The 24,928-nt window shown below is 44.7% G+C and overlaps 1 protein-coding gene across 1 annotated transcript in view; it reads left to right on the forward strand.

The window, feature by feature from the left end:
* LOC144827828 (phospholipase A2 inhibitor and Ly6/PLAUR domain-containing protein-like) overlaps window positions 1-23,177 on the forward strand; it is a 103,592-nt gene extending 80,415 nt beyond the window's left edge. Inside the window, exons 4-5 of the mRNA XM_078685994.1 lie at window positions 20,097-20,246; window positions 22,945-23,177. Of these exons, the coding sequence (XP_078542120.1) occupies window positions 20,097-20,246; window positions 22,945-23,075 (281 nt within the window). The 3' untranslated portion in view covers window positions 23,076-23,177. The remainder of the gene's footprint in view (window positions 1-20,096; window positions 20,247-22,944) is intronic.
* Window positions 23,178-24,928: the final 1,751 nt, after the last annotated feature.

The following is a 24,928-nucleotide window of genomic DNA, read 5'->3' on the forward strand; positions in this document are numbered from 1 at the left end:
TTTTTTTTTTTTTTTCCCCCCAGGTCCAATGATTACGCATTCATGGTTCATCCTTGGGTTGGTCCAGAACGAAGATATATTCAAGGGAGCCTAAATAGGCCAGACACTATCTCTTAGCCCGGAGGTCGAAGGATTGTGGCCTGCCAGTAGGTGTTGTTGGGATATTGTGGCGTTAATTCCACCAAATTATTCCTGCCAGCGGATGCTGAGACATCACCAGCCACTGCCTACCTTCTTGCTTTGTGGAGAGATTGCTAGTAGATGGATTGGAGCCATGGCGCGAATGAGGATAAAAAAAAAAGAAAAAAAAAATTCACTATTTGGCCAATTTCATAAACAAATGCCACAGTAAGTGTTTCTAAACTACCTTACCAGTCAAAGGCGTCAAAACCTACAGCAAGTGCCTCAAAACGGCTCTTACCAATCAAATGGTGTCCAGGTTCCTACTGCCAAGTTCTAAAATCGACCAAATGGTCACTGTACAGCGAATCAAGAGAAGAGATCTTAGTCGAGGACCGGCGCCACCTGGATGGTCAGATCAGAAAGAAAGGGAAAAATCTGTGGATGCCAAGACTCAGGTCTCCTCCGGCAGTGATCACTTCCCAAGCGAGATTCCCATCCTTCGTCTCGACCAGTCCTTCGGGCATCTGAGTCGCCGATGAGCCCCACATTGGGCGCCAATTTGTGGTAGCAAGCCGCAGCAAGGCTTACTAGTGCAAGGGATTCACCCTTCTCTGCTTAGAGTCCTTAGACCAAAAATAAAAAGTTGGCACAGAAACTGGAATAGAAAAAGACAGAGTTTATTAAACCTCATGAGATGGAACTACATTCACATGACACCCTTCGGTAGAGTATGAGGTAGCACACTGACTGGAAGGAGCTTTGTCCTTTTATACCCACACAGGGAGTGAAATGAAGGCGGTACAATACAAGGAGTGTTGGTTTGAAATACATATAAGGTCATACAGAGAGTGTGCTAGCAACACATGGGAAGGGCTGACAGTTAGCTAATTCTGGTGGACACATCTTGACAGTTACAAGTTGGAGACAGCTGAATGTTCAAGTGAGCATGTACAAAGCAGAAGAGGATAAATATATCTTGTCTCTAGGCAGATTTCAAGAGCAGTTAACAGGAAGGTAGGACAGAGCAGATGGCAAACAAAATGGCCAACAGAAATACAAAATGGATTCCGTAAAACGGACAAGATAGTCTCTAAATACAAGATGTCTTCTGCTAATTCTTAACCTAATCATTGCTAAATTACCACATTGTTGCCCATACTACTCACATATATGAAGCATACAATCAAGCTAGTGAGCTACTCAAACCACACACAATTCTACAGCTCTCACTGATAACAAATCATTTTTATAGACAAACATTCATTTGAGAAATCTGGGTCTCAAGAGAGAAATCTACAATGCCAGTCTGCATCTTGTGCCTCTTTCTATTGCGACTGCCGACAAACACCGACAGACGACAGACGCCAGGAGCTCGTTCAGTTGCTGCTGCAGATCGTTCCCCCCGAGAGCTCTGCAAGACCGGGAGCCGGGGGATAGGAAGTCGGAATCGGAGCCCGGATCAGCGGGACCAGCGGAGTCACCTGCGGGACCCGGGACGCGGTGTGCCCGCGAAAGGAGCACTGACCCGCCCCACAGTCGGGCTACACCTGGCTACACCTGGGCAACACCCAGGACCGACGAGGGCGGCGTAGCACAGCTGGAGCCGGGACGCGGTGTGACATTCAGTCCACCCGCGAAAAGAGCACTGATCCGCCGGAACCGAGATGCAACAGAGCTCCTCTTCGGGATCTGCTCCACGGGATCTGCCCCACACGGCGGCATCGCGAGCACCCCATCGCGAGCAACCTCCAGAGCCCACAGCTCTTCACGGCGTAATTCTAGAGCTGCGTGGGCTACATAGTGTGGCTGGAGCCGCGTTTGGTTTTTGAAGGGGTCTTTGTTACGGTGGCACGGTGGCACAGCGGCATTCCAGAGAGCTGCGAGTGCCCCCTAGAGTGGCTGGTACTGGGTCCTGCCGTCCACAGCACCTATTCATGGAGGAGAGATGGAGGAGAGACAAGAGTGCCCCAGAGTCCCCCACAGCACAGGAGGCACAGTACAGGAAGCACCGTAAATCATTTTCACAGCAGCAGCGGAGGCAGCGGCGCCAGCAGAGGTAAGAGCCGCAAACCGCAAACCGCAAGCCGCAACAAGAATGCCACAGGGGGAATAGAAGGGCATAGAAGGCATTGGGGACAACGGTAGCACAGGCAAGGCAGCAAGTAGCATCTAGGACAAGGGGAACTCTGCTACTTGGAGCCGAGACGTGCTCAGAGGGTGCCAAACACACAAGGGGCACAAAGTACTCACGCTTACAAAAGAAGAGGCGATGGTTTGGCTCATCAGAAAAGTCCTTGCCAACAGTCATAGCCCCAGTCTGAGTAGAGAACTGGGGATATGCGGTCAGGAAAAGTTCGCCAGCCTCCCACTTATAAAAACAGGAGAAGAGCGACAACAAAAGATCAAAATAAATCTGCAAACAAATCCGCTAACAAAAGCAAAACAAAAGAGGACCCCAATTTGCTAATAAAGAGCTTGATCCCAATTGCAACACCTGAACCATTTAAGTTTGGGGGAAATCATACGAAGCATAAATTTCAATTTTTAAAAGACCCGATGGCGGCAATCTACACAACAACAGAAGAGGCACAAAGCCTACAAAGTCCAATACAACCAATACACTCAACAACACCAAAAAAATTCGGAGAAAATTGCCCGGCACAACGGGAATTAGAGCCAAGACATCCACAACAGCTGCAACAGTCGCAACAAAAAGGAGGAAAGGGAACAGAAGGAAACAAAGGAACACTGGTACAAGAGAAATTAGCAATAAAAAAATGGCAATTAAAAACAACAGCACAGATCCATGCACCCATTTTCCAACCCACGACCACGCCGGACAAAAGCAATGAAGAAGTAACAGGACAAAGTCACATATCAAAAAAGGATCAAAGCAAACGTGGAGGTCAAGCAAACCCACAAGGAAACACCCAAAAGATAGACTGGTCAAGATCTTTTTCAATTACCGAGGAAGACGATCTCATAAAAGTGCTAGAATTTAATATGCACAGGGAGGAGGAACTAGGGGCGAACAGGCAAGGGAAACACAAAGAAAGGGGCCCGCCGGAAAAAAGGGAAAAGGGAGCAGAAAGGGGAGCTGTTTCAACTCCCATCAAGTTGTAACAAACAAGGACCCCCTGATAAAGGTAAATTTCCAGGGTCAGGGCAAACAATTTATGAAAAAGTAACATACCCAGGCAAAAGCAAGTATACTGGCAAAGTTCAAATAGTAGCAAATTAATGAAGAATAATAATAATCAGGCACACGTTTCATTTGATAAAATTGATAAAAGTGGTCATAAGGATATCAATGACATGGACAGAAATAGCAAATAATGATAAAAAATTCTTCCATTAGAACATCAGTGAATATGCATTGCTATGTGTACAGATGTTCCCAATGATCTGAAGGGGAGATGGTTTTCGTCTACGCGTTTCAACACATAAGAAGTGTCTTCCTCAGGACGCTACCATCTTGTAGCATATGTAAACACTTTTGAATGTTGGTAGAATAGCTGTGTAGAAATCGATCCGATCAGAGTCTTTACGTCATCTGTTTTTGTCTGTGAATTAAATGATATCACTTTGTAGATCAGATAGTCATGGTAGCATGTGTAGTATCAAATAGGGTTGAAAGCTGGCAAAGGCTCAGGAACTTAGTGTGAAAGATCAAACATCCCTTGTCAACAGACGCTGCACTATGCTGTTAAATGAGGCCAGATAGTCACTCGTAGTGGGTTAAACAATGGCTTCAGGAATCTTTAATTTCTGACCAAGTACATATGGTGGCTCATATATTGATGAATAGTAGATCTGATAAAACTGTAGAGCTTTGGATTAAGTGCCTGCCGAATGCTAAGCATAATATTTATTCCAAGTACAGCAGCGTCTGTTGCTTCATGGAGGTCGACGAGTCTAGAGTGGCATACGAAGACAGTCGTCTGGTGAAATCGTTAAAATATGAGCTGAATATCAACTGCGTGGTGTCTGCTGCCTCGTGAAAAAAATCGCTTTTTTTCACGAGGCAGCAGACGCCACGCAGTTGCGGGTTTTAGAACGCCGAGTTGTTCATCAGATATCCAGTCCATATTTTAACGTTTACATCAGCCCGCCGTCTTAGACGACACGCAGCTGCGTGCATCAAAACGCCGAGCAGTTCATCAGATATTCAGCTCATATTTTAACGATTTCACCAGACGACTGTTAAACGTCTAAATGCTAATTTTGTGCCCGATTATTATTATTCTTTATTAATTTGCTACTATTTGAACTTTGCCAGTATACTTGCTTTTGCCTGGGTACGTTACTTTTTCATCAACTCGCATCAAGCACACCCATAGCCCCAACCATTGGAAAGAAACAAATAAGGAGCAAAATGATCTACCCCAAGGAAACATAAAAATACAGTCGCCAATCACTATTTCATCAGTAAGCGGATTCGACTCCATATCAGGGATTCTAATACATCCGAACAACACAGAGTTGGTTACCTGGAGCGAATCGCTATTAAGAAGTCTACAGCAAGCTATTGCCGTCTTAAACTTCCAATCGGATAAATTAGACGTCCAGGTAGATTTAATGAATTTGATTATAACACATATAGCAGGAATCAACACTAAGCTGGATAAAATCACAGAACAAATAAATAAAGGAATAAATAAAGACAGTCAAATCAAAAGCAAATTATTAGATGGAAGTTGTGGTTGCGGCAAAATAATAGATAAACTGGAATGCCTACCAGAAATATTGACCGAAATTCTACGCATGGCACAAACATCAAGAGAACGAGAAGAAGCACTGGTCCATGAAAATAAAGGCAAAATCATAGGGTCAGAAAAACAAAGGAACACGAGGCGAAGCATTGAGTCTGCAGACACTATAAATACAACGGAAGCAAATATAACAAACGTTAAGGGAAACAGGCACAGTGAAAACAACGCCCCTGCCTCACCAAGCGTACTTGAGAACCAAACCAAAAGACAAGGCAAACGAGCACAGAGAGCAAGGAAGAACACTATCTTAAAAACCAAGCAGGAAATAAGACAAAATTATGCCATATTTTCACAAAAAGGCAACACAAGCGTGTTAGAGCGGGCAAATGACACCCCAAAAGCAGAAGTAAACATCCAAGAAATAAGTACATCAGAAAATCCAGGGCCTTTTTACATTTCCAGGCAAAGCAACCAGTGGTCACCAGAAAACGCCCAACTCAAAACAAAAGGAGGACAGACGGTAGAAGAAAAAGTAATAAATAAAATAATTAACATAGAGGATGGAACAGAAAACATGCAAACAAGGGGGAGAAATAAACCATTAACAGAAATACAGGAAAGTGAAATAAGATCGTTGGAATACGTACCCGAAGCAAAAACCCATGATGGCTTTAAAAACTTGAACCAGGTAAAAACAATTATAAGGAGACCTGACAAAGATAAATCTGACTTGCACAAATGGGGAAAGAGCCCTAGACTACAGGGGGACTGTCTCTTGAGTATGGATACCCAATTACTAATTACCCAGGGTAAAAAAGGCAGGACTTGCAATGCACCATCAGGGAAAATCCCCAATGAAAACGCCAGGTGAGCCAGAGCAACGGAGGCCAAAAGAGGTCAAATTGACGTGATAGACTCAATGGCAAATTCGACCTTAAAAGAAAGGCCCTTTATAGAGCCCCTGAACAAAACTAAGGCCTGGGAATCGAAAAGGGAAAAAAGCGAACAAATTCAAAACCTGCAACCTCATTTGGACCCGGTAGAGACAGGCTGTAAATTAATCTTCATGCCAGAATACCAAACAAAAGGAAAAAGGGACACACTAAACAGGGGAGACATAATGCGTCTATTCAGAGAAATTCCCAAATTAAGGGAAATACCATTGTCAGAACTTTTGGCGATAGAATTTGGCCAAATAAACAAGGCGACAGAACTGGAAGTAAGCAGAATAACATGGGCATCAAAAGAGACAACGGAACTGATCTTCTCCACAAGGGCGATCTTTGCAGCCTGGGGCATAATATTATCTTACCCAACTCTAACAAAATACCCATACCCGCTACTAAACAACGAGGCACTTCGGTTGCCAAACCTAAATGGAAAGACTACCTCCGTACTAAAGGGAGCGAAAAGTACTTCCACAACACAACAAACATCCAGGGATCCCAGCCCAAAAAACATAACTCTCAGCCAAACGATCATCCAGTCAGGAAATCAAGATTGGTCCTGGATACCCCACACGCTGAATTTACACGGATCCTGATGAAAACAACATAGCTAGTGGGGAACAAAATAAGAAGGTCACTAAGCAATATGACAGGAAAATAACAATCTGCTCCTAGAACGTCCATGGATTTAAAGAAATGGAACAAGACCAAGAGACCATCACCTTTTTGAGTACATTTAACATAGTCCTGCTACAAGAAACGTGGAACATAACCCCATAGCATATAGCAGGATATGAAGAATTTCATATAATTGCAGAAAAAATCGCCAAGTATGGTCACCCAAGAGGGGGTCTGTCCATATACACAACATCAGAATACAACTGGAAAATAGAGGAAATGGATTCCGGATAAAATTGGATCCAAGTTGTAAAACTGGAATGGAATCACCCCACAAACGGAGTGGGGAGGAAGCTAATTGTCCTAAACTTATACATTCATCCTGAAAAGGATAAGAAAATGAAAAAACTGTTAAACCTGATAAATATAATAGAAACGTTACAAGTTACACACCAAAACCATGAGATGATAATCTCAGGCGATTTCAATTGCATCCTGACAAGATTAGAATTCAAAAAACGTGGAACGAGCTGAAAGTACTAGGTCTTGTCACACTATATGGAAACACGAAGGGAGACCAACCAGCAGCTACTACCTTTTCTTGTGGAAATAAACAATCAATTATAGATTGCACAATAATCAGAAAACACCTCGCACCCCAGGACGATCACTTCCGTATTATAACAAGACCGGAGAGCGACCATTTCCCCCAAGAAATAGTCCTACACCTAAACATTCTACAAAAATAGGGTGTAGCATCGCTAGTCACATTACCCGAAACCTATAACTTGAGGAAACTCAAATGGAGAGGAACAATAATCGACAAGATAATGGACATGGTGAAAAAACACATAGAGAATGCTGAGGAGTCAGTAGCGCACTCATTAGGAAAAGATTGGGAGAAGTTAAACACGTCACTACTGGACAAATTCCCAATAAAACCAGGAAGCAAAAGGCACGTATAGGGCTAATAAAGAGCCTTGGTATACAATACAGCGGAGAAATAAAAAAAGAAACATTGCCAAGGAGGTAAGACAAAAAGCTGGAGCAATTAGAACGGGAAGAGACAGTGACAATTGTAAGATTCAAAAAATGAGAAAAGAATACAAGGAGGAGTGCAGAGTGGAAAAAAGAAACACACAGAAAAGATATGGGAAGACCTGCTGTGGGCAAGTAAATTACCGAACAGCAGGGAATTTTGATAAGTTAATGAAAGGAAATGGAACTCTACACAACGTAGGAATAAGTGAAACAACGTGGCTGGCATACATAGATAAATTGTACAACCCCAAAGCAGGACCACAAACCTGTGAAGAAGAAAGTATAGATAAAGCAAAAGGAAATGCAGAGGCAGACCCAGAGGCAACTGGTCCCAAAATGGAGGGAGTAAAAGTCAGAACCAGCTGGGAAGCCAACGATCAGACATCATTGACAAAAGTAAAATACACAAAATTCCTGATAAAAAAATTGAAAGCCGAAGGCACCGCAGGACAAAACGGACTGCCTAACGCTCTGTTTAAACGAGATCCTGACGTCTGGGCTAAATACCTTACAACCCTTTTTAATCAAATATTTTGTTACAACAAGATGCCACGGTCTTGGAGCGGTAACCTTCTTCACCCAATCTACAAGAACGGCAGCAGAATAGAACCCGGGAACTACAGGCTAATTGCCCTTATCGATGTAGAGGCTAAACGTTTTGCCTCGTGTATTCTACGACATCTGCAAGAGTGGACAGAGGATAACAACATCATCCCAAAATTTCAAACGGGCTTTAGACAAGGCCTGGGCACTATCTCAAACCTATCAGCATTGACGATCTTGATGGAAAAAGCAGAAAGGAAAAAGGGAGTACTATTGGCCTGTTATATCGACTTGAAATCTGCTTTTGATAGAGTGCCACGCGACCGCCTGTGGAAGAAACTGAAAGCATGGGGACTCCCACAACCACTGATAGACGCAATATCATCATTATACAGAGAAACATGGGCTACTATAAAGTTAGGAGATGGAAGAAGAGTATCGTCAAAAATAAACATAACAAACGGACTAAAACAAGGCTGCGTACTCTCACCATGTTTATTCAACCTATACTTGGCAGATCTAAATAACTACCTGCAACAAGTAAACGGACATCTGCCAAAATTGGCAAATGAGCCAATCCAATTTCTGCAATATGCAGATGATATCGTGGTGGTGAGCCAAACTCCGATAGGGCTGCAAAGGACCATAAACAAACTAATAGACTACCTGGATGCACAAGGCCTGGAACTAAATAAATCAAAAACCAAGGTGGTAAGACTGGCGGGCCCGAGGCCAAGAAAATACAAATGGTACGCAAAGAACTCACAAATAGAGGAAATAGTCGCTTATAAATACTTGGGTATCAAATTGGCAAGAAATCTGTCTCGGGTGGACCAGAAAAGGGAGATCACAGCAAAAGTCCAATCATTAACCTTCGCCTATAAACAGCTTTATAAGAAATTGGAATGCCCTTCTGTGAGAAGTTGGCCTGATATATGATGTTTCCAATTCTGGAACCACCTTGTATCAGTCCAACTTCTCACATTGGTGGCAGCGGTGGGATTTGAGCTTGCTGTTGTTTTACCATTGCAATCTTTTTATCAAATTGAAAGATCACATATAGTACCTTAGGTACATATAAATCAAAAGCTTAGCATATTAAGTTCTACTGAACTTAGTAGTTGTAGATAAAAGGGATTAGCACACCCTGACTACAACTCACTAGCAAGGTACAGTAGGAAAACACGTAGTGTAGGTAAGTGCACCACTTACACCTCACTAGCAGTCATGTCTGGCACAGGTGAGACTCCCAGCTCTCTGCCTGTGACAGTTGACCTTACCAAGGCAACTTCCAGCTATGACAAACTTAGCCACAAAGACTTGTGTGCCTTGTGCATATCAAGAGGGCTAAAAAGGGACAGAGGTCCCACCATTCCTACCCTGATAGCCATTCTAGAACAAGATGACTTAGCTAAGGCGAGTGCAGCTCCCCTAGAGTCAGGAGATGGAGTGAACCCCCCTGTAACTGATACCACTCCAGTGGAGGAAGAAGATGAGGAGGTGGAGGAGGAGGATGATTCAGATGTAGAGGATCTAGAAAATCAGGATCAAAGGGGTAACCAGGTTGTAGTTGCCAGGCTTAATCAGGCCAACTGAGACCTACTGGGGAATGGAGAGGGCCAGCACCTCCCCAGAACCCAACATATCATTCTCCCAGGCAACAGAAGTGTGGGATCTCCATCAGTGGACTCTCATATTTCTAGTGCCTCAAGAGAATCTCAGAGAGGAATGACTTCTTCTCAGAAGATAGAACATAGGGCCAGGATGAGGGCTGTCAAACTCCAGATAGAGAGGGAGGAGGTAGCCCTGGCTCAAGCTAGATTGCTTTGGCAAGAGAACAAAAAATGTGTGGCTTAGATGCCACTGATGGCAGCAATATTCCTAGAGAGAAACCCAGGTCCTATGATAGTAGAAACCTGACAAAGATTGTGCCCCCCTACAAGGAAGGGGATGACATCCACAAATGGATGAATGCTCTGGTGAGAGCCTGCATGGTACAGCAGGTTCCTGAGGAACAGTGGGCAGCAATCTTATGGTACTCCTTTTCAGAGAAAGGGAGAGATAAGCTCCTCACTGTCAGACATGAGGATGCTCAAAATTACAAAGTCCTGAAGAGTGCTCTAATAGATGGGTTTGGCTTAACCACTGAACAGTACAGGTTGAAGTTCACAGACACCCAGAAGACACAGACACAGGACTGGACTGATGTTGTAGATTGTGCTACTAAGGCTCTTGAGGGTTGGCTACATGGCAGCAAAGTGCATGACTTCACATGATTGTATAATTTGATTATGAGGGAGCAGATCCTAAGTAATTGTCAGAACCAGCTCTTACACCAGCACCTGGTGGACTCAGATTTGACCTCTCCCCAAGAATTGGGAAAGAGGGCAGATAAATGGGTCAGAACCAGGATTAGGCCTAAGAATCAGGGCAGTAACCAGAAGAAGGAGTCTACCAAGCCTCAAGAAAAGGGTGGGGATAAAAGTAAGGAAAAGACTTCCCCAGGGCCCCAAAACTCCAAGAATGGGGGTGGGTCCCAAGACACTTCTTCAACTCAGAAAAAGCCTTATTGTCATGTCTGTAAACAGGTTGGGCATTATAAAACAGACAACTGTTGTCCCAATAATGGCAATAAAGAGAATATACCTCCAAAGCCAGTTCCAACACCTCTTGTTACTGTCAGCAGTAATCCCCCAGGAAGTGGGAGCACACCCAGGAATCTGGGTGGGTTTACTTTTGGAGCACAGGTGGACCCTGGACTATCCAGGTCCCCATCACCAAATAATCTTGTTTATGAGACTGGCATGGGGTTTGCCAACTTCTCTGATTGCCCAAATACCTTGAGCAAATATAGACAAGAACCAATCATCAATGGTTTGAAAGTTGAAGCTTTTAGAGACACAGGGGCTAGCATCACCATGGTGGCTGACTGTATAGTCCCCTCTAAACAACTTTTACCAGGTGCCACATACCAGGTAACAAACATTGATGGAATCCAAACAAATCATCCCATGGCAGTAGTAAGTCTCAGCTGGGGAGGTGTCACTGGCCCAAAGAGAGTGGCAGTGTCACCAAACTTGCCTGTAGACTGCCTACTTGGTAATGTTTTAGAAATCTCAGCCTGGGCTGAGGTTGAACAGGAAACCCATTCTAGAATGGTAAATTCCAATGGAAAGGTTAGTGGGGCTGTAATGGCTACAGCCCCAATTCAAGATGTCCCTCCTGAAAAGGTTGGTAGGGCTGAGCAACTCTCTGCCCCATCTTTAGCAGAAGCTCTTCCTGAACAGGATAGCAAAGCTGTTATGATAACAGCAGAAACCCAAACTGAGTCCCCTCCTGAAAAGGTTGGTGGGGCTGTGATGGCCACAGCCCAAACTCAAACTGATATGTGTGTTGTGAAGCCTGAAATGATGGATAACTCCACACAAACTGAGAGCACAGAGGAGGACGAGAAATCTCCCCCTCACCAGACTTTAGGAATGGATCAGCCTCCTCAGGGAACTGATCTTACCCCTGATGAAGGAACTGCCCCAGAGGTGGTTGGGCCTAGCCTGACAGAGCCTCTGATGTCAGTGGACCCTTCTAAGGTGGGACACAGTCTGGAGCAGGTAACCTGCCCCTCTCTACCTTGCCTTAGTCAGCCCAGGGCTGTAGAGGACAAGAAGGGCAGAGAGACCCAGAGGGCCCCCTGTCAAATAAAGCACCCCCATCAACAGATTAGGGGCACCAAAACTAGTAGCCCAAGTGAGGTGAAAACTTTAAACACTCCTTAGGGAGCCCCCTTAAAAATAGATAGGGACCTCCAACAGATGGATTCTGTTGGGCACAGCCAAACCTGGGACCCAAAGGGCCCAAACCTGAACTGTCCCTCCAGCAAGCCAAACAGAGGGACCCAGCCTCCAGCTTTAGGTAGCCAGAGGTTGACCCTGAGAGCACAGTGCAACGATTTGAAGAAAGAAAGGCACACATGGTGGAAGATAATTGGAGGAAGTTGAGCCCTAAATTAGTGGAGCCTCACTTCAATACTCCATATCCAAACCAGCCTTTAACTTTGCATAAACACACCCAAGGTAATGATTCCCTATGGTGGAGTCCCTCTAATACCCCAAGGGTGAGGGACTGCTTAGTGGACCATTAGACAGGGGGTACCCATGCTAGTGCAGGTACTTCCTTATATGGCCACTCTGGCAATATAGGCTTACCTGGCCAAGGATAGCCTTATCTCCTTTCGTTTGGGGGGGTTATGTAGGAAGGTGGCTACCTGACTATGGTTACCCCAGATTTTTTGCCTTGTGTTTAGCTGGTTTTTGACCTAGTTGGCCTGGTTCCCTGCTAATCAGGGCCCCAGGCTATCTGCTCTCTCTGTAAAATGGATTCCCTGTACCCTAGGTACATACCACAATTGGAAATGGACTCCTTGTCAGCCCCTGTACCATGCACTATAGGTGCTCAGGGCATAGGTGCCACCAAGGCCTACCAGGGGCTGCAGCATACCTTTTGCCACCCTTGGCTGGTTCTTAAATTGACACAACTGGCTGATCACTCAGCTGGGGCAAGATGGTGTAATCACCTCTTGCTTAGATATAGTATACCTATATCTAAACCTATATCTGATACAAAAGGGGATGATGGACGGAGCGCTTGAACAAATCAAACACTCACCCCCAGTCAACTGATCTGGGTTTAATCCATCACCATTCTTTAGTTCACTCAGCCACCCCAGTTCAGACATGGCTATATGCAAATCAGTCTGACCCTGTGCCTCATGGGAACAGTCCAGCCCGAACTGCCAAGCCATGTCTTCCCTGGACGAGGAAACAAGCATCCTGGGACCGGTTTCAGATTCATAATCCTCATCAGCCAGGCTATCTTGAATCCAGTGGCCAAGTGAACAAGGGACTCACGTCTGAGCATACCCTGCCACACTTAGGGCGAACAAAGCGATACAAAAGGGGATGATGGACGGAGCGCTTGAACAAATCAAACACTCACCCCCAGTCAACTGATCTGGGTTTAATCCATCACCATTCTTTAGTTCACTCAGCCACCCCAGTTCAGACATGGCTATATGCAAATCAGTCTGACCCTGTGCCTCATGGGAACAGTCCAGCCCGAACTGCCAAGCCATGTCTTCCCTGGACCGGAAACAAGTATCCTGGGACCGGTTTCGGATTCATAATCTTCATCAGCCAGGCTATCTTGAATCCAGTGGCCAAGTGAACAAGGGACTCACGTCTGAGCATACCCTGCCACACTTAGGGCTAACAAAGCGATACAAAAGGGGATGATGGACGGAGCGCTTGAACAAATCAAACACTCACCCCCAGTCAACTGATCTGGGTTTAATACATCACCATTCTTTAGTTCACTCAGCCACCCCAGTTCAGACATGGCTATATGCAAATCAGTCTGACCCTGTGCCTCATGGGAACAGTCCAGCCTGAACTGCCAAGCCATGTCTTCCCTGGACCAGAAACAAGCATCCTGGGATCGGTTTCGGATTCATAATCCTCATCAGCCAGGCTATCTTGAATCCAGTGGCCAAGTGAACAAGGGACTCACGTCTGAGCATACCCTGCCACACTTAGGGCGAACAAAGCGATACAAAAGGGGATGATGGACGGAGCGCTTGAACAAATCAAACACTCACCCCCAGTCAACTGATCTGGGTTTAATCCATCACCATTCTTTAGTTCACTCAGCCACCCGAGTTCAGACATGGCTATATGCAAATCAGTCTGACCCTGTGCCTCATGGGAACAGTCCAGCCCGAACTGCCAAGCCATGTCTTCCCTGGACTGGAAACAAGCATCCTGGGACTGGTTTCGGATTCATAATCCTCATCAGCCAGGCTATCTTGAATCCAGTGGCCAAGTGAACAAGGGACTCAAGTCTGAGCATACCCTGCCACACTTAGGGCGAACAAAGCGATACAAAAGGGGATGATGGACGGAGCGCTTGAACAAATCAAACACTCACCCCCAGTCAACTGATCTGGGTTTAATCCATCACCATTCTTTAGTTCACTCAGCCACCCCAGTTCAGACATGGCTATATGCAAATCAGTCTGACCCTGTGCCTCATGGGAACAGTTCCAGCCCGAACTGCCAAGCCATGTCTTCCCTGGACCGGAAACAAGCATCCTGGGACCGGTTTCGGATTCATAATCCTCATCAGCCAGGCTATCTTGAATCCAGTGGCCAAGTGAACAAGGGACTCACGTCTGAGCATGCCCTGCCACACTTAGGGCGAACAAAGCGATACAAAAGGGGATGATGGACGGAGCGCTTGAACAAATCAAACACTCACCCCCAGTCAACCGATCTGGGTTTAATCCATCACCATTCTTTAGTTCACTCAGCCACCCCAGTTCTGACATGGCTATATGCAAATCAGTCTGACCCTGTGCCTCATGGGAACAGTCCAGCCCGAGCTGACAAGCCACGTCTTCCCTGGACCGGAAACAAGCATCCTGGGACCGGTTTCGGATTCATGATCCTCATCAGCCAGGCTATCTTGAATCCAGTGGCCAAGTGAACAAGGGACTCACATCTGAGCATACCCTGCCACACTTAGGGCGAACAAAGCGATACAAAAGGGATGATGGACGGAGCGCTTGAACAAATCAAACACTCACCCCCAGTCAACTGATCTGGGTTTAATCCATCACCATTCTTTAGTTCACTCAGCCACCCCAGTACAGACATGGCTATATGCAAATCAGTCTGACCCTGTGCCTCATGGGAACAGTCCAGCCCGAACTGCCAAGCCATGTCTTCGCTGGACCGGAAACAAGCATCCTGGGACCGGTTTCGGATTCATAATCCTCATCAGCCAGGCTATCTTGAATCCAGTGGCCAAGTGAACAAGGGACTCACGTCTGAGCATACCCTGCCACACTTGGGGCGAACAAAGCGATACAAAAGGGGATGATGGACGGAGCGCTTGAACAAATCAAACACTCACCCCCAGTCAACTGATCTGGGTTTAATCCATCACCATTCTTTAGTTCACTCAGCCACCCCAGTTCAGACATGGCTATATGCAAATCAGTCTGACCCTGTGCCTCATGGGAACAGTCCAGCCCGAACTGCCAAGCCATGTCTTCCCTGGACCGGAAACAAGAATTGTGATGGATTAAACCCAGATCAGTGGACTGGAGGTGAGTGTTTGATTTGCTCAAACGCTCCGTCCATCATCCCCTTTTGTATCGCTTTGTTTGCCCTAAGTGTGGCAGGGTATGCTCAGACGTGAGTCCCTTGCTCACTTGGCCACTGGATTCAAGATAGCCTGGCTGATGAGGATTATGAATCTGAAACCGGTCCCAGGATGCTTGTTTCCATCCATGGAAGACATGGCTTGGCAGTTCGGGCTGGACTGTTCCCATGAGGCACAGGGTCAGACTGATTTGCATATAGCCATGTCTGAAATGGGGTGGCTGAGTGGGCTAAAGAATGGTGATGGATTAAACCCAGATCAGTTGACTTGGGGTGAGTGTTTGATTTGCTCAAACGCTCCGTCCATCATCCCCTTTTTTTATCGCTTTGTTCGCCCTAAGTGTGGCAGGGTATGCTCAGACGTGAGTCCCTTGCTCACTTGGCCACTGGATTCAAGATAGCCTGGCTGATGAGGATTATGAATCTGAAACCGGTCCCAGGATGCTTGTTTCTGGTCCATGGAAGACATGGCTTGGCAGTTCGGGCTGGACTGTTCCCATGAGGCACAGGGTCAGACTGATTTGCATATAGCCATGTCTGAAATGGGGTGGCTGAGTGGGCTAAAGAATGGTGATGGATTAAACCCAGATCAGTTGACTGGGGGTGAGTGTTTGATTTGCTCAAACGCTCCGTCCATCATCCCCTTTTGTATCGCTTTGTTCGCCCTAAGTGTGGCAGGGTATGCTCAGCCGTGAGTCCCTTGCTCACTTGGCCACTGGATTCAAGATAGCCTGGCTGATGAGGATTATGAATCTGAAACCGGTCCCAGGATGCTTATTTCCGGTCCATGGAAGACATGGCTTGGCAGTTCGGGCTGGACTGTTCCCATGAGGCACAGGGTCAGACTGATTTGCATATAGCCATGTCTGAAATGGGGTGGCTGAGTGGGCTAAAGAATGGTGATGGATTAAACCCAGATCAGTTGACTGGGGGTGAGTATTTGATTTGCTCAAACGCTCCGCGGATCATCCCCTTTTGTATTGCTTTGTTCGCCCTAAGTGTGGCAGGGTATGCTCAGACGAAGTCCCTTGCTCACTTGGCCACTGGATTCAAGATAGCCTGGCTGATGAGGATTATGAATCTGAAACCGGTCCCAGGATGCTTGTTTCCGGTCCATGGAAGACATGGCTTGGCAGTTCGGGCTGGACTGTTCCCATGAGGCACAGGGTCAGACTGATTTGCAAATAGCCATGTCTGAAATGGGGTGGCTGAGTGGGCTAAAGAATTGTGATGGATTAAACCCAGATCAGTTGACTGGGGGTGAGTGTTTGATTTGCTCAAACGCTCCGTCCATCATCCCCTTTTGTATCGCTAAATCTATATCTGGACACATATAAACCTGTGAGTCACTCCTATGGAAGGCCTTATCAATCCTGGAGGCAGAGTGCGTGGTTTAATGTGAGATGGAGCTCTAGCATGAGCTGAGCCTGTCTGCAGCTGTCGGGAACAAATCCCTAAGCTGTTTCAGGATAATGCCATACCATATACTATTAAGTGCATTATAATCCTTGCAGTTATATAGCAACTTTGCTTTGGCTTTATCAAAACATGTCGTGTAAGGTGTCATACGATTTGGAATACTATCCCCTCGCCAGTTCTGGTGATGGGGATAGCATTCCACCCCTCTAGAAGGAGAAGACATGTTACTTTACTGAAATGCGGTTAATTTCTAAAAGAGCCTAGATCCACAAAATGGATGCTTCTGCCACAGACACGAGTCTGACCCCCTGCAGCTGACCGAAACTCAGCCAAGGGGGCCTGGACAAAGGGTTTCCTGTCGCAGGGAGGTGTCACACCACCCCAGACAGGAGTTAGTGGATTGTAGCAGGGAGGTTTGAAAGAAACCAGACACTGCATGGGGAGCACAAGGCTGCCCCTTGCATAATCCGGTCAAACCGGTTCTGGGGCACACCAGCCCCAGTCCCAGCGCGGCCTGGATCAAAGGAAAGGAGTGTAACCACCCCCTTCCTGGGTCCCACCCATAGGAGGGGACCTAGCAGGTAATCCAGCCCCCTAGATTGGTATAAGAATGGGAGCAGTGCCAATGCACTTCAGATTATACTGATGAAACATAAGAAATGAAACTCTGAACCCTTCGACATCCTACTCAACGTAGAAGACTGAAGAATCTCCCTTGTGGTCAAGGAGTGACCACCCTGTGCAAACAGGCACCATCCAGCATATTGATGTCTGCTTTGTTGCAGTTCCCGCCAGAACTCGAGCAACAGAGATCAACGAGATTAAGCTTGCCTGCCTTCTAACAGCTCGATCCACAGTCCCTGCAGAGCTGAGACCCGTGGAGGCGACAGGAAGCGTGGAGCACGCCATCTCAAAAAGACCACGAGATGCTGACCGTGCAGCCCACGAGTGACCCTCGAAGCTGTACACCGGGGTTTAAGAAGCCCCAATCCTGATCCACTCTTGCATTGAAGTTTAGCCCTCCACACTCGACGAGTGCTGCGTGGGGCCCTTCTGCTTTCTTTGGCTCAACGCATTGGCCGGTCACTTGCCAGCTGGCTTGTGGTCCCTGTGCTGACGAAAACCAAAATACAACTTGTGAATCTGGTTGCTCCAGATTTTCACTTGCTCTCCTGAAAAGGAGAAACCACTCTGACCCTCCTGGACCAAGTGAGAAGCAATCTTCCAGTTCCGCATGGATTGCTTTTGCCAAGTGTTGTTTGCTCCAATCTTGAAGCCGACAGCGCCAACGGAGAGAGCCTTTGTGCGACAGATTGTGACCTGCTCCTGGACATCGTAGATGCCCCAGAGCCCACGTGACAGCGGAGAGAAGCTCCTCGACAACCACCTGATTGTGCCCGACATTGCCTGGTTGCATCCTGGTTCCACCCTGGTCACTGCTGAGTGACCCAGACTCTGTCCCCTCTGCTTTCAGGTACTTTTCGACTCTGATCCACCCTTGGATCACACCGGACACTTCTCCTTCACAGCGCCTGCAGCATCTTCAGCTTCAAGCACCCAGAACCTGCGTGACGAAACCCGACGCCACTTCGACCCTATGCACCCGCTTCCTGTGGGTGAGGTAACATTGCAACGCCGGTGTTCCCTCACTGGTACACACCTCTAGGGTCTGTGTCTAAAGTTTTGTTTCTTATGTTTCATCAGGATAATCTGAAGTGCATTGGCACTGCTCCCATTCTTATACCATTCTAGGGGGCTGGATTACCTGCTAGGTCCCCTCCTATGGGTGGGACCCAGGAAGGGGGTGGTTACACCCCTTTCCTTTGATCCAGGCCGTGCTGGGACTGAGGCTGGTGTGCCCCAGAACCGGTTTGACCGGATTATGCAAGGGGCAGCCTTGTATAATCCGGTCAAACTGGTTCTGGGGCACACCAGCCCCAATCCCACCGCTGCCACCAATGTGAGAAGTTGGCCTGATATATGATGTTTCCAATTCTGGAACCACCTTGTATCAGTCCAAGCAAACCCTTATGGTGTCTGGTTGTAAGTCAACCTTGTAGACAAGCTATCTTAATGGTAGCATAGACTAAGCAGCCTTAAAGGCTTAACTCAAGAGGTCGTGTTAAGCGAGCTGTTTTACCAATCACAGTCCTGTAATATCAAATGAAAGGACACCACACAAGTATATATTATAAAAATATATGTATTTATTACTTTAGCCTGGGGCCCTGATTAGCAGGGAACCAGGCCAACTAAGTCAAAAACCAGCTAAACACAAGGCAAAAAATCTGGGGTAACCATAGTCAGGTAGCCACCTTCCTACACCTTCACATGGGCACCTCCTAAAAATCATGGAAGCACAATCGCTCCAAACCGTATCCTATGGATTGGAAACATGGCACGGCCAAGAAACTGATATTCAAACATACTACAAATCAAGGTTTATAAAGCAGTATTCAATCTTTTTAAAGGTTCCTCGCCAGCACAAATATGTTTGGAATTTGGGCTACAGAACCAAGATTTCCAGAGGAAAGCAACGTTGGTAAAATTATAATGGAACCTCAGAGCAGCAGAAATTGGAACATTGAACAACCTATGCTTGACTGAAATAAAATTACAATATGAGCAAAGAAACCCAAACACCTGGGATGATCATCTGCGTACTGCCAATAGAGATGGAATAGCAAGCTGGAAAGGTCCGCATTCAACAAAGTCTGTAACAACAGGGCAAAGGCATTATCCTTTGTGGAAGATGAAAGGAGATGTGCCAAAAGCCGCCATGCATGGGTCGTAATAAACTCATATTTAAGCCTAAAACCACAACCCTACCTAGCAGCCCACTTTCGACTATCATTAAAAAGGAGGTTCATGGCATTCAGATTTGGCTATCACTGCTCGAAGGACTTGGTCCCCTCCTGGAAAAATAACCAGCAAAAAAAGTCATGTTGTTTATCTGGGTACCATACAGAAAATCTAAGCCACCTACTGTGCGTCTGTAAATCAGTAAAAGAAGAAAGAAGGTCCTTGTTGAAATCTGTCTTTATTGATTTAAACGTTCGCACTTGCAGACATGCTGTAACAAGTTGGATGGGCGCATCATCAAATATTTTAACATGTCGGGGGTAAAATTCATGATATTAGTAGAAAATTTGCTCACGAAAGCAGGGAAAGGCTTGGGGACTGAAAAGACCCTTTTTACAGAAAGTGTAAATATTTTAACAGAGTGAAAACACGCTTCGTTTTTAATCTTTTCATGTCATAGATTGTGATTTAATATGTTTTATGGTTATGATAAACCAAATAAAGTTATTTTTTGAATGACTGATTGACTGAGAGAAATCTAACTTTTCTGTAATTGCATACAAATTGGGATGTCTAAAGCTATTATTGTGAGAATATGGTGATTGAGACATGACTTAGCACAATTTTTATGAAGAGAAATATGCTTTTCAATTCCTGCCCCTGGGTTGTTTCAGTGCCTCCTTCAGACAACACACCCAACGGACACATATGTGAAGATTGTTTCACTGACCAGTCCGCGGACCCTTGCACAGCAACTGGAGTGGTTCAGTGCACCGGGAAGCAGAACGCCTGTGCCAGCATATCTGGAACTATCTCCAGGCCTGGTGAGATTCATTAATTCTTGCAGTTAAGAGTTATATATCCTGCAGCACTACTCTTCATGATTTCCAACTATTTCTTTAGATTGTAATTCAAGGATAAGTATTTGCAACTCATAGAAACTCACTGAATGTCTTCAGCAAGCATCACCATTCTACAAAACACACATCATATAGATCTACCTTACGATTGTTTTTGGTTCTGTTTATAACCTGGTATCTTATCAGACGGTCTTCACATGGTGCGAATGTCCTTTCAAAAAATGTTGTTTTTGTGAACAGCAGTGTTTGTGAAATGAAGTCTAAGGCTCCCGGGATGTCTGTGTCTTGTTACATCCATCCTACCCCTTTACAGATGTCGCTGCACTTCAACAGTTACATCAGACTCCTTCATCAGCTTGGCCGTCACTGCATTGGTTGGCGCTTGTTAATGTCTCTCAGTGAAGACTATGTGCATAGTTGATAAAGCATTTAATGGACATGGATAACCCGTGCATAGGATAAAATGTAATCTATACATCACAGCGGTCAGCTTTGTTCCTCTAACATTTGTCCTGCAGATCTTAATCTAGGTAAGTCACCTGTTGTACTGGGAAAGCTCAGTTATGACTGCCAGAAGACCACCTATTGTAACATTCTTGTGTAATATCCAAATTACATTCCATTACGTGATATAACATATCATGATATGGCTGGATGATGCAGTTCAATGAGTTATGAGATGCACACAACAATGACCTCTTACTGATATTTAAACCAGGGCTTTGAAAATGAATTTGATGTGATTAAGCAAATTCAGTAAAACACAGTCAAGTGAGATCATTTCAAATCAAATCATAAATTATAAATCATTTTGGCCAAGCTGCCTGTTCAGGAAACATATTGTGTTAGATTTCTCAGGACCAGGATAAAAAAAGTGTGCCCAGTCCACCCAATGCTTGGAAAGAAACATTGTGGTCTATATAAGCAAATCGAGCAGGGCTTGGTCCAAACGTTGCTATCTAAGGAAGCATGAGGCTGATGGGGTGAATAATCTCAACCAGGGCTTCCATTTGAGACCCAAGTGGAAGGTGTGCTTTGCTAAATTGAAGATGGTGGGTAGAAGGGTGGTTCCACTTCTTGACGATAGCTGGCAAACCTTCAAATGAAATAAAGGTGATGATGAATATCACAACTTCAGATAATCTAAATCAGCAAAATCATGCATATGACTAATCCAACTGGAGAGAGACAAAACATTTTTATGATTTCATTAGTACTGGTCCAAAATCTGAGTGTATCATTCCAAGGAGAGTGTCTACTGGATTTGAAAGTATTACTAACATGGTTGTCATGAGTAGAGCTAGTAAAAAATATGAGACCATTTGAAAAATTTCCATGAATGAGTTATCTCTCCACATGTGAATTTCGGGGCATATTATATTGTATCACAAGTATTGATATAAGAAAAAGTAATGACTAATTCCACTGATTGTAAAAATAAGTCTACACAGCCGTACTCATAATGTATTCATCCAGTGCCATGATCTGCAGAACTCTAGGTGACTGAAAGGGTGAATACAATACGTGCAGCTGCCAAATACTGTTAACAACCAAGAGAGGGCATCACACCCATGCCAAATTTAGAACTAGAACTCAAATACCCATCACGTAAAGAGATCCATTGCTGTGTTTGATATGTCTTATATGTTCCCAAACTCCAAAATGCCAGTTGATGCACAACCCTATAACTACAAAATCTAAGCACAATAAATTCACAAGATTCGTTTTCAGGTTACTTTTGGTGTCTTGCCTGTTGGGGGAAAAGATGATAGGATGAATAAGTAGAAGCCAAAAAATACCATCCCCTCATTCTCTGTAATTCTTACCTTTGTGCTATGACTACATACCCATCATACAGGTCATCCCAAGGGCTCCCTTCATAATACCCTCTTAAATAATGAGAAGATATGGAAGTTAGTGAGTGACAAGTGAGCAGAAAGGTGATAATCCAACATTACAAAATGTCACCACAATGTCTCCAATACCCACAATGTAAATGCTAGTAATTCACTACTGGTGTCAGACCCAGCCATGACACACCTGGCATATTGGCATGTGTACATGTCTCAGCAATTTGAGAGAACTTACACTCATTAACACACCTCTGAGGTACAGTGTTTTGTAAAGTTGTATGCTGGAATGAAGTCTACCATAAGAGTTTGCACAAAGAGATAATAAAGACAAATAAAACATACTTTCTGCCATGAAGGTGGTACACCTCAAGGCTGCATTTTAATTAATAACAACTGAGTAGTCTTGGTTTTCAGTTGAATGACATGTGTGAAGTGTCTAACATTCTTTGCAAAAGAAAAAGTAAAAAAGGAGTTCAATAACTGTATAACATAACATGATTTCTCAAATAATCTCTATCAAATAATATGAGACTATTACGTACAAATCAGGCTGACAGTGTCCTTGTCCCATGCAGAGCTCTTAATTCTCACCACGAGGACATGTATGGACCATCTGTAACGCTTACAATTCAACAAAAAATCCCAGGCCCTGGAATTTGGGTCAGGAGAACTCCAACAATTACTGTTGTGAGTCAGCTGCCAATCTGAGCCCTTGGGCACTGGGATGGAAGTGATTTCCTTCATAAATACAGAAAATCTTGATCTAACAGCAATGTTAAAGACTTATTATTGTTTGTGTTTATCAACAGGTGAAGCTGGGAGATCATATAGCGTGAAAGGATGCACTACACAAGATTTCTGTAAACTTGGAATTTTTAACCTGGGAGGATCGCAAGTCTACAATTATGTTTTAAAGTGTGTCCCTGCCCTGAAAGCTTGAAACCTTCGTTCATACCCCATAGGCATTCCTACTCCAGCTTAGTAATTGTTGTTAGACACATTCTTAAAGCTCAAAAAGTATTTGGAATGTCTGTTATTGTAAAACGGAGGCCTTTTAACTCATGTCAGCCGCTTGAGACAAAGTGTACAAGTAACCAATGTGCTCAGTACAATCCAGGCCGTCATGCAGTTTAACCACCGGCTTCTCTATTCAGCCATCTTAAGTACCTGAGCATCTCAGAGGGTTATCTTAGATTCATGCATTGAGTGGTCCAAGCCCTGCGCTGCAATCACCCATCGATACTGTCTTATGGTTGAAGAAGGAGCTTGTCCTGATGTGCTATTAATGCTGACTTCATGAGTAGCCATGAACAACCATTCCTGCTTTTCTTCTGCTTCTTGGTTCTAGAGCTGAATACCGCTTCTAACATAAAGTAATGGAGAATATCTCTCACAGATGTGTTGATGATGTCAAAATACAAGAGCTCAGGGTTAATGGTTCATCTCTCCAATGTTAATGTGCAGTGTAATCCAGCTATCAGCGTGCTTTGTTCTACAGCTATAACTCATTATAGAAAGACAATATACACCTGCATTATATTGCATGTTGAAAAAATGAATACATATTAGTTTAAACCACTTCATCTATGGTGGCTCTGTGTCTTTAATGGCTAGCTAGGGGTTGGGGGCTTAATGACAGAGTGTCATATAGCTACTGTTTATCTTTATATTGTGTTAAGTTAGCATAGGCTTATTAAATGTTTAAACGCCATTTTTCCTTTTGCTGCTTCTGCACACAACACTTAATTGTTGATTTAGCTTTCAACCTAGTAGCCCGTTGTGGTTTACATGAGAATAATATGTTATTGCTCTGCTATCAGCTTTGCTTAATAAACTATGTCTGTACAGAGAGTGCTGAAGCTTCAGGAATAACACGATACAGAATTGTTATGAGGTCTGATCTCCGCACCTTTATAGACATAACATAAGTGCAGCTTTTGCCAACTTTGGGCTTTAGGCGGGTTTTATATTGCTTTGCTTAGAGCACACAAACACACTTGATGCTGTTTGCATGCAGAGAGAGCTGGTGTATGCTGATGTGATCTCTTCATTCTAGGATCTTGAGGTATGGGCCCGCCCTGCTAAAACCCAAAGAGACCTTCTTAGCTCTTATTTCTCACCCTCCCTAACTCACATATTATATTAATATAATATGTGAGTTAGGGAGGGTGAGAAATAAGTGTTGTTAACCCTTATTCATTACAACATGTTAACATGCTGTCACCGTTTGCTTTCTATGGACTAGTAACTATGCTGATAACTTTGCTTCTGATAATATGTTTCCTTGTATTATCTAAGATACTGCGTTTGAGAAAACGGCATTAGGAAATAAATATTTCAAATGTGCACGTGTCCTCATTTACTCCACGTTCTGGTTTGAAATGATTGTATAACGAAAGAGTGCTCATGTGTTCCACGTAACCTGAGGTATCATAAGTTCATGTTCTGGTTTGTCTAAACATTGGGAGTTTGTTATGACCAATGAGACACTGTAGCTTGCTCGGTAAGGGGTTTGTTGGGTACTGAGGTGAGTTTTGGGTCACCCTAATTCGCTGAGGTTCCAATCCTCTATGCACAGTTCTGTGGGAGAACGGAAACCCTGCTACATGGCGCCCCTACGTTGGTGGTCTTATATCATGACACTCGAGTAGTATATCATTCAAACCTTAACCCCTTCACTATCGTTTCCGGAAAACGGTGGTGTCGGAAAAACCTACCTATTTTTGAAATAGGTCTTTTCAAGCTTGAATCTATCTAAAACGGTTTCCTTGAATTACTACCCAGTTGTGCTAC

The sequence above is a fragment of the Lissotriton helveticus genome, chromosome 4_1 (genome assembly GCF_964261635.1).
Source record: "Lissotriton helveticus chromosome 4_1, aLisHel1.1, whole genome shotgun sequence".
NCBI lineage: Eukaryota > Metazoa > Chordata > Amphibia > Caudata > Salamandridae > Lissotriton > Lissotriton helveticus.